The sequence below is a fragment of the Crocuta crocuta genome, unplaced genomic scaffold (genome assembly GCF_008692635.1).
Source record: "Crocuta crocuta isolate KB4526 unplaced genomic scaffold, BGI_CrCroc_1.0 scaffold77, whole genome shotgun sequence".
In the NCBI taxonomy this organism is placed as follows: domain Eukaryota; kingdom Metazoa; phylum Chordata; class Mammalia; order Carnivora; family Hyaenidae; genus Crocuta; species Crocuta crocuta.
Window position 1 is genome coordinate 1815439 of NW_027532172.1, and position 9728 is coordinate 1825166.

Below are 9728 nucleotides of genomic sequence, written 5' to 3' on the forward strand. Positions count from 1 at the left end.
GAGGGTTTCAGCCTCCCTGGGGTCCTAGCGTCAGGCAGACCCGGTTCCAACTCCATTCCAGACCCTGCCTTGCTGTGCGATTTTAACCACTCCATGCCTCAGTTTCCACATCCGTAAAATGGGATAAATGTGGAGAGCCTTCTTGACTGTGGGAAGCTGAATCCCCCCCCCCCATGCTTCCCCATCTCCTCAAACTCTGCCCCTTTCCATCTTCAGACTCACAGGGCTGCTCAAAGGATTTGAACCGAGACTTTTAGAAAGAGCTGGAAATTGTGGTTCCAACACACCCAAAGGTACTCATTCTTTTTTTTTTTTCAAAATGTTTTTATTTATTTCTAGGAGAGAGAGAGACACAGCGTGAGCAGGAGAGGGTCAGAGACAGAGGGAGTGACAGACTGAAACAGGCTCCAGGCTCTGAGCCGGCAGTCAGCACAGAGCCCGACGCGGGGCTCGAACCCACGAACCGCGAGATCATGACCTAAGCGAAAGTCGGACGCTTAACCGACTAAGCCACCCAGGCGCCCCCCAAAGGTACTCATTCTTAACAGAAACACTGCACATCACGACTCTGAGGGACCGTTCGTTTTCCCTGAGGAGACGAGCAAAGATTCAGACGTGTGCTGACCTTCTGTGCTGGCCAGGCTGTGGGAAAACAGAAGCCTGCGGGCCGCTTCAGGATCACGTGTGGCGCTGTCCCAGGGGAAAGCACAGTGACCGGCACAGGCCACCGGAGTCACCAACACTCGCACCTGCTGCCCCAGCATCCCGCTGCTGGGACGCTCCTGGATAGTTCATGTTGACAGTGACAAGGGCAGCGGAGCATGAAATGGGTGATGAGTGAGTAAACAAAACGCGGTGCTTCCAGACACGGAATGTGATTCAGCCACACGAAGCGGGTGAAATGCAGACACTCTCGTCGTGGATGAACCTGGAAACATCAGGGTGAGTGAAGGAAGCCAGTCACAAAAGACCACAGAGCTTATGACCCCACTGATATGAGATGCCCGGAACAGGCAAATCCACAGAGACAGAAAGCAGGGGCGCTGGGTGGCTCAGTTGGTTAAGCTTCCGACTTCGGCTCAGGTCATGATCTCACGGTTCGTGGGTTCGAGCCCCGTGGCGNATGGAGTTTCCCTTTGGGGCAGTGGAAATGTTCTGGAGCTGGATGCAGGTGGTGCTTGCGAAACACTTTGTAAATGTGCTAAAAACCCATGGCACTGTTCATTATAAAATGGTTACAGTGGTTAAAGTGTTAAGTATATTTTGAACAATTTTGAAAAAGAGGGAAGGCCAGAAGATGACCTGTCTAAAGATGATTCATCTCAATGTTCTTATATGGGGGGGCGGGGGGAGAAGCGGCCTAAGGGATTGATTAGATGAATAAGGATTTATCCATCCTGGGGAGGGGGAGCGTACCGCAGAGTCCTAGAAACAAAATGACAGATCTCTATAAACCGATGAGCCACGACTCATTTATTTTTCTCACAAATCTTTATTAAGCTCCTACTGTGTGCCGGACACTGGTCCAGGAGCTGTGCATACAGCCATGAGCAAAGCAAACAAAAATCCCTGCCCTCGCGGGGCTCTGGGAGCTGCTGGGGAGACCTGTCCTATGCAGGATCTATCAGGGGAAACATGGTAACAGGTGGAAGGGGGGGATGCAGAGAACAATAAGAGCGAGAGGCAAGCAGGGAAGGTAGCAATTTTTTAATGGGATGATCAAGAGAGCCCTTATGGAGAGGGAGAAGGGGGATTTATTGAGTAAGGAGGTGGGAGAAAGGGGATGGAACAGACTGAGGCAGGGGCCAGGGGGGAGGGGGGNAGGAGCAGACCCAGGTGAGAGGAGATGTCTCCAGGAGCAAACATTCACTGAAAAAAGCCAAAAGAATAAACTTCTAGATTTCATTTCATTCATCCAAAGGAACTGTGGACTAAACACGAAAAAGAAATCCCCTTGGTTACCTCTTAGCAGCAGGCAGATGGGAGGGAGAAATTCACCACGGAGGTTTTTCATGTAAAACACTGAAATCGGCCAATAAACACACACAAGATACTCGGCTTTTGGGATCAGACGGAGGGAGGGGCAGCAGCCAGCCTCAGGCCTGGGTGTGGGTGGGTGTTAAGCGCTAAGGCCTCTTAGAATAGGAGGAAATGAGGAAATGAGGAAGTGCCAGACACGAGGGGGGACGCAGGGGAGGAGCAGGCTTGGAGCCTGGGATAGTGGGCTCTGGAAGTGGGTCAGGGGGACCTGGGGGTCCTGGAGTCTGGAGCATGTAGAGGGCTCTGGAGTTTGGGAGGCCTAGGTCCTGGCATTGGGGGAGGGCCTGGCTTCTGGAGCATGGCGGGTCTGGGGCCTGGGGGCCATGGGGTCCGGACCTTCTTGCAGCACCAGCAGGGCATGGCCAGGCCATGGGGAGCAGGGTAGCTCTGGCCTCCACTGCCTGAGGGGGACCAGAAGCTTCTAGAAGGTGCATCTCCACACTCCCTCTCCTCCGGGCTGACATGGCCTGAGACTGGGTCTGAAACAGGTCTGAGTCCCACGAAGGGCCAGTCTGTCAGCACAGAGACTTCCAGAGATCTTTAGAGACACCTAGAGACCTTCAGAAATCTCCAGAGATACTAGAACAACTCAGAATCCCCGATACCCCAGAAACACCTATAGGCCCTCACAGATACACCGAGACAGAGAGGCTCCAGGGACACTCAAGGATACCTAGAGGCCCACAGAAACTTCCAGAGAAACTCAGACATCGCCAAGACCCCAGGGATGCCCAGAGATCTTTAGACCTTCAGACACCCCAAAAATAGCCAGAAAAACTCAAAGAACTCCCCACTAAAGACAAAGATAGATATATAGAGTTCCCTGGGGGTAAACTGAGACCCAGGGCCACCCATGTGTGGCCCCCTCAATTTCGCCATACTTGCCCAACACCCTCTGACCCCCACGTACCCACCTCTGCTGGGTGAGGCCTCAGCCTGGGCCCTGCCCCCAATATTTCCGAGACTGGGAGCTGAAGTGGGATCAAGGGTTTGCACTCCCCCGTTATCCCATTCTGCTCCTGGGTACTCACACGTATCCAGAATCTGCCCCTCTCTGCACCCAATTCTCCCCGGGTCCAGGCCCCCAAATCTCTTGCCCTAACCGCTGTCCTGCCATTTCCAATCTCTGTGTATTGGAAGTGCAGCCTTTGAACACCAGCCTCCCCGCCTCCCTCCGGGTCTGGCTGTTCTTAGGGTCCAGTCTCCCCTGGGGGAGGGAGGAGGGCAGGGTGCCAGGCAGCCCCACCCAGCAGCAGAGGCCGTCTAGAGGCCTGGATCTCGAGGCATCTGATGGGCTCTGGAGCCAGCAGGTCAGGACCAGAGGCAGGTGTGATGAGCAAAGGCTGCACGGGGGCAGCCAAGCTGACTTAGGGACATCCCTGGGCTGTGGGTGGCTGTGGGCGGCCGCGGACCAGGCATGAATCCAGCAAGCGATGACTGAGGCCTCTGGCTGCTTCACTGCTATGAGACCCAAGGCCGGCACCTTAATCTGCCTATGCCTCGGCTTCCTCCTGGGTAAACAAGGACAGTGAAAACCATGGTAGCTGGTGGCTGTGAAGAGGTAGCTGGTGGCTGTGAAGAGGTAGCTGGTGGCTGTGAAGAGCTAAGGAGGAGGTGTGACCGTGGGCATGTGTACAGCCCTGGGGACACTGGCTGAGTGTCCCGTGGGGGAGGGGGAGGGGTCTGTGATGGTCCATCAAATGGATAAAGATTGAAGTCAGAAGGTAAAGCCTGATTTTTAAGGAGTAGAAAGACCTTGTTTGAAGTCATGTGGCCGTGTTGGTTACAGTGAAATTTTAGAAGCCACTGAATGCTGTTGTAAGCGTGGCGGGGCGGGGGGGGGGCAAACAAAAATATAGCGTTGAGGCGGCTGCGGTCAGCAAGCACGTTCCACCTGCCAGAGCCAAGTTTCTGAGCTGGGGGCTGGTCTGGCCGTGGGAGGTCATGGTGCTGGCCCGCAGGGCTCTCCTGGGAGTCGCCCTCCACCACAGAGGAAAGAGAGTTGCTTATAAATGCCGCTGCTTCCTCCTACCTCACGCAGGGCATCTCTGCGGCACGTTCTGGGCTGTCTCCCTGAGGGACCCGTGGGAAACTAGCCCCTTGGTGTCTGCTGGTGGGCACCCCCCAAAGGGCTCCTTCTCTCTCCTTACCTCGACCAGGGCTTCCTGGAATGACCACCTAAACAGTTCATGCTCTTGAATTCTTAGAGCCTGCTTCTTCGGGACCCCAAATTAAGATAGGTGGACCGATTGGGACACCTGCTGACTCAGTCAGTAGAGCATGTGAGTCTTGATCTTGAGCTCATGAGTTCAAGCCACACATTGGGTGTAGAGATGACTTAAAATAAATCAAAAAGAAGCTTAAAAAAAAAAGATGATTTAATCTTCACGATAGCCCCTGGAGATAGGAACTGTCATTACGAGTTCACAGGAACTGAAAAGACCCCTCCTCCATTTTACAGATGGGGAAACTGCGGCATGGTGTGTTTGAGTAGCTTGCCCAAGGCTCAAGAGTGACTGAGGGTCAGCCCAGAATCTGTATTGTTGACCATGAGGCTACACTGTGCTCAACCACAAGATGCATTCGTTTGCATCTACCTGTGGGACTGCAGAGCCATTCCAGGGCACATGGGGAGTCTCAAATAAAGTCACTCCTGGACGCATGGATTTGGATTTGAGTTCATGATAGCGATTGCCTGGGGCTGCGGGCTAAGGAGGGTATTGCATTTTCTTTGTTAGATTTTCTTTTCTTTTTTCTTTTCAAAGATTTTATTTTATTTTATTTTTAAAACATTTATTCATTTTTGAGAGAGACAGAGACGGGGGGGGAGGGGGCAAAGAGAGAGGGAGACACAGAATCCAAAGCAGGCTCCAGGCTCTGAGCTATCAGCACAGAGCCCGACATGGGGCTCGAACCCACGAACTGTGAGATCATGACCTGAGCCGAAGTCAGACGCTTAACTGACCAAAGTGCCCCTTAAAGATTTTATTTTTAAGTAATCTCTACATCCAACGTGAGGCTCGAACCCACAACCCCTGAGATCATGAGTGTCATACTCTACCGACTGAGCCAGCCAACGCCCCTAATTTTTATTTTTTGGTAAGATTCCTACATTGATTCCTCAAACATTTACTGAGTGCCTCTGGAATGCAGCAAAACTCCTGCCCTTGAGGAGCTGGTATTCATTCCAGTGGGGAAAGTGCAATGAATTGTAAGTTACCAAATTTAAAAGGAGATTAGGAAATAGGACTGCGGTGGAGAAAAAGTTCAGCAGTTCGGCTGGTCTGGAGAGCAAGGCGGGGTGGCTCATGGCTTGGAAAAGTTTAGTCCAAGAAGACCTCTGGAGGAAAAAAGTAAAGGGAAAAAAGATACACAGGTCAGAGTTCAAAATGGGAAGTTTTGGGGATGGTGGGGGAACTGGGTGATTTTTTTCTGTGTTTTTCTTCCTTTTTTTTTTTTGCTATGAAATAATTCAACACATAAATATGTAAATATATCCCCGGAAGCTGACTTGGGGGAACGGGCAAGGTCAAGAGAAGCTGACTGCATTCCAAGCCTGAAGCTTGAGATCTCAAGTGCTGCTCCAAAGGTTCACCAGGGTGAGGCTTGGGGTGGGGGAAACCCTAAGGAGCTGGTGCTGCGAGTCTCTGCTGCCCTCTTGTGGCCATACTTGGGATTGTAAATCCTAGCTGCCTTCGAAGAGGCAGAACATTGGTCCCTGGGCCTTCTGAACCTTGGATTCCACCCGGGCCAGGGAGGATGGTAATGATGGTTTGTGTCACAATCAGGTTAAGACCTGGAGGTCACTGGAGGCCTCAGATCCCAGGACAGAGGGGACGGTGATAATTTTTAATTCATTTGTTTAGCAGCAGGTATTTATTGAGCTCCTGCTGTGTGCCAAGACTTGTTCTAAGTCTGACCAAAACATCCAAACTTCCTGACCTCATGAAACTCATGGATTACTGAAAACGTGGGAAATCAATGTGCGAAAACAAGATTTTCAGGAAAATCCAACAGGACAATGTGACCCAGGTTGGAGGGCCTCTCTGAAAAGACACGCGGGATCTAAGGCCTTTAAGGATGAAGAGAAGCAGGCCATGGGGAAGGGCTGGGCGTAAGGTATCCCAGGCAGGGAGCACTGCCATGCAAAGGCCCTGGGGTGGGGATGAGCTGGATGCATGCAACAGGACCACGGACAAAAAATGCCCAGTTTCTAGTGCTTGCAGGTATCCATCCCCCAGTGTTATTATTAAGTGATGGACTCCCAAATGGGGAGAAAAGACTCCTCCCCTTTACTGCCCAAAGAGATAGTGGAACCTTAGGGTGCCATGGAAACTCTTTCCTCTGCCACAGGAAGAGATTGGAGACCTGGAGAAGGGAGATGAGGGAGGGGTGTTGCCGGCACAACCCAAAGTGGGACCTGGTTCTCCACTCTTTGCTGTGTGTCTTCAGGTAAGTTGCTTCCCTGTGCTGAGCCTCAGTTTTATCTGCAGAACTTTGTAGCTGCTACAGGCTCTTCCCTCCTTCATTCTTCTCTTCCCTGCTCCTCCCCCCAGGCCTGAAGTTTCCACAAAATGCCTCCAGTTTCCCAGAGTGAGTATCCCAGACCCAGACAGGGCAGGCATGCCAGTGGGTGACGCACTTTCGCTGGGTCACCTGTGTGACTCCTTCAGTAGCTCTCTGGGCTCAGGTTCCTCATTCTATAACATGGGAAGAAGATACTTTACCTCTCCAGTGAGGCTGCCGGGTGGATTTTCCAGGGATGATCGGATCTGGGTTGAGCCCACCAATTCCTAATTAGTGGTTTGGCCCTGGAGTTCAAATTCAAGGAGAAGGAGCAGGCACTGGAGCCCAGTGAAGGCCCTGGAGGTAGGCTCAGGCAGAGCTTTCTTGAGGATGGTGCTGGTGGGCTGGGCTGTAGAATTGCTCGAGGCTCCTCCTCTCAGTCATCCTGGGTCCCTTCTGCTGCCTAGAGTTCGGCAGCAGCTCTACAAGGTGNAGGTCTAGGCTAGAACTCCCACCCCAGGCTCTAGCACTCGCCAGCTGCTGTGGCTTCTCCCCTCCCGGTGTTGTTTGGGTTTTAATTTTTGTGTTGCAGTTAGAAAATTACCCATAATTACAGCTTCTGAGAGGAAACATCTCAGGGCCCAGACCCTGCTCCCAGCTGTGGCTCGCCTCCCCCGAANCTCCCAAGGGGGGAAGAGGGGGCTGCTTCCATCTCCAGTGCAGAGGAAAAACCATCATCAGGAAAACCCAAAACAGCCTTTCCAGCGACTTCTGCAGCATATTCACCGGCAGCCAGGGCTGTTTCCGCAGGGAGGACAGATCCGGTGGGAAGCGGAGGCCGCCAACAGATTCTTTGATGCATCATTTTATCGTAACAGTGACAAATCCAACCAAGACCAGTGCCGCACCAGTAATCTGGGGTAGATGGCCAGGGAAGGCAAGGAAGAGAGAGGGGAGGAGAAAGAGGGGGAGGAAGGAAAGGAGGGGGGTGGAGAGAAGAAGGATCTAGAATAGGCCAGGCCAGGAGCCAAAGAGCCTTCCAGGCAGCAGCAGGAACAGCCCGTGCAAAGGCCGGGAGGTGGGCCTGTGGAGGCTGGGTATGAATAAGGGAAGGGCTGGCAGGGAGTGGGGAGGGCCAGCCTCTCCTCCAGTCAACCCCCAACCCCCACCCCAGCCCTACAAGCACAGTCCTCTATGGGCTTGCCCAGGCACTGCCTCCAACCCGGTGGTGATCCTGAGGCAGAGAACCGGCTCAAGGGTGCAGTTCCCGCACAGCCACACGGGGGCAATCGGGAGCCGGTGAAGGGTCTGGGATCCTGCCTAGTCTTTTAGTCTTCTCTGCTTGGGGTCCCCACTGGGACCCCTATCAATTCCCGGACCTGCTATTGGCCCAGGGCCCGTCTACCTGGGCCTCTTCCTGGGGCAACCTCCTGCATCCTCCATGCTCTCTCAATCTACCCAGCAGCCCCATGGAGTTTCTTAAAATCTTGTTTCGGATCCTGCCCCTCACGACTACACACTTTCCCGTGGTTCCGTATTGCTCTTAGAACAAATACCAGCCCGTCCCCTCCGGAGTGATCCGGTTCCTCTTCCCCCGTTCCAGCCACACTGCCCTCCTCGTTCTGCCTCCAGCACCTTAATCGTGTACCCACCTCAGGGCCTTTGCACTTCTGTGACTGCAGTCTGAACCTTTTGCTTTCAGATCTTTCCGATCCACCCCTCCCCTTAATAAAAAACCAAAAAACCAAAAACCGTTCTTCCCCCTCCCCCCAAGCCCCTTCCTCATATGGGTGCGGGAGGGCACCCCCTTCTGTGGGTTCTGATCTTATAAGGCGTGCGCCTTGCTTGGATATGCGCGCGGCTCAGCTGCCCTGACGCCGCGTGGGGCCCAGAGCTCGCTTTTCTCGGACTTTTCCGCCGGCACCAAGGCTGTGTTTGGACATCNACTGGGAACCCCTCCCTCTGCCCAGCTTGTGGTACCCCCTGAAATGATCCTACGGACCCGCCAGCGTTTGACGGTCAGCCTTCCTCATCAAAATCTCTGCTCCACAAGCAGTAGCAAAGCGTGCTGGATGGGTCCCCAGAGCCCCCCCAAGAGCAGCAGATGCTCAATAAATGTTTGTGGATGGGGTTGGAGATCACGACTCAAGGAACCGCGGCTCAGAGAGGGCGAGGGACCCGCGCCGGACACACAGAATCCTGGGGAAGCACGGAGCACTGGGAGATAAACAGGGGGTGCCTGGGGTGGCAGGAAGAGCATTCGCAGGGCCGGAGTGTCACAGCTGTCACATATGCGCTGTGCGACTTGGGTGAGCCACTTTCTCTGTGCCTCGTTGGAAGCAGGCGCTGGAGACCGGCGGTGGGAACGGGTATTACGATGAGGGTGCCCTTGGCTCCCACGTCCGCCGGTGGCCTCCGGGGCGCTGGGCAGCCGCCAGCTCGAGGCCCTACAGAAGCTTGCCGGCCGCGCCCCCATTAGCTCGCAACGCAGGCCCCTCCTCTACGCCTGCCCGGGACTCGGGGGCCCCGCGGGAGAGGAAGCTGGGGGAGGGGACGGCCGGCTGGACAGGAAGTGGGAAGGGCTGGCGTCCCCCTCCAACCCCGGCCGGGGCCCCTCGGGATGGAGGCGGGGCTGGGGCCTGCGGGGCCCTTCCCTTCCTCTCCGCCTGTCTGGAACCCCAGCGGCTCCCGACTTCCCGACCCGCCGACCCGCCGGGCTTGAGGGGTGGGGATCCCTACTGGGGAGCGCAGCCTCTAAGAGGGAGATATAAGAAGGGTCATCTAGTAGTAGGGGGTGGGGGTGGGGTGCTCCCATCAAGACACACACACACACACACACACACACACACACACACGACGCAGGAAACCTGAGCACACAACCACACGACACAGGTCCACAGGTCCCAGGAAGCCAGCAATCACCCTACGCGCAGAGGCACACACAGGCAAACACACACACTTGTGGACAGTCTGAGGGCGTTACTCGGCCTCGCACAACTGCCAAGGACACACAACCACTGCTGCAGAGCCAGGGCCAGCTGACCAGACTGCAGCCTTTCACCGGATACCTACCGAACCCCAGGCATAACGCGGCACGTGTGCACTCACACTGGAATTGCGTGCACACACAGACGCAGATGCACGCTCGCAGTCATACATGGCGGGGGCAGAGGGGGGGGGCC

General features: G+C 54.6%; 1 protein-coding gene and 1 long non-coding RNA gene across 2 annotated transcripts in view; one reads left to right on the plus strand and one right to left on the minus strand.

Annotated features, from left to right (window-relative positions):
* Window positions 1-4859: 4859 nt before the first annotated feature.
* LOC144242378 (uncharacterized) lies at window positions 4860-8261 on the minus strand. Its single transcript, XR_013338331.1, has 4 exons — window positions 8199-8261; window positions 7333-7461; window positions 6768-7028; window positions 4860-5380 (listed from the first exon to the last, which is right to left on the minus strand). It is a non-coding gene; the product is annotated as an uncharacterized LOC144242378 (long non-coding RNA).
* Window positions 8262-8534: 273 nt separating this feature from the next.
* The window catches only part of SSBP4 (single stranded DNA binding protein 4), a 15390-nt gene continuing 14196 nt past the window's right edge, over window positions 8535-9728 (plus strand). The window contains exons 1-3 of the mRNA XM_077777016.1: window positions 8535-8564; window positions 8890-9118; window positions 9229-9271. Of these exons, the coding sequence (XP_077633142.1) occupies window positions 8535-8564; window positions 8890-9118; window positions 9229-9271 (302 nt within the window). The remainder of the gene's footprint in view (window positions 8565-8889; window positions 9119-9228; window positions 9272-9728) is intronic.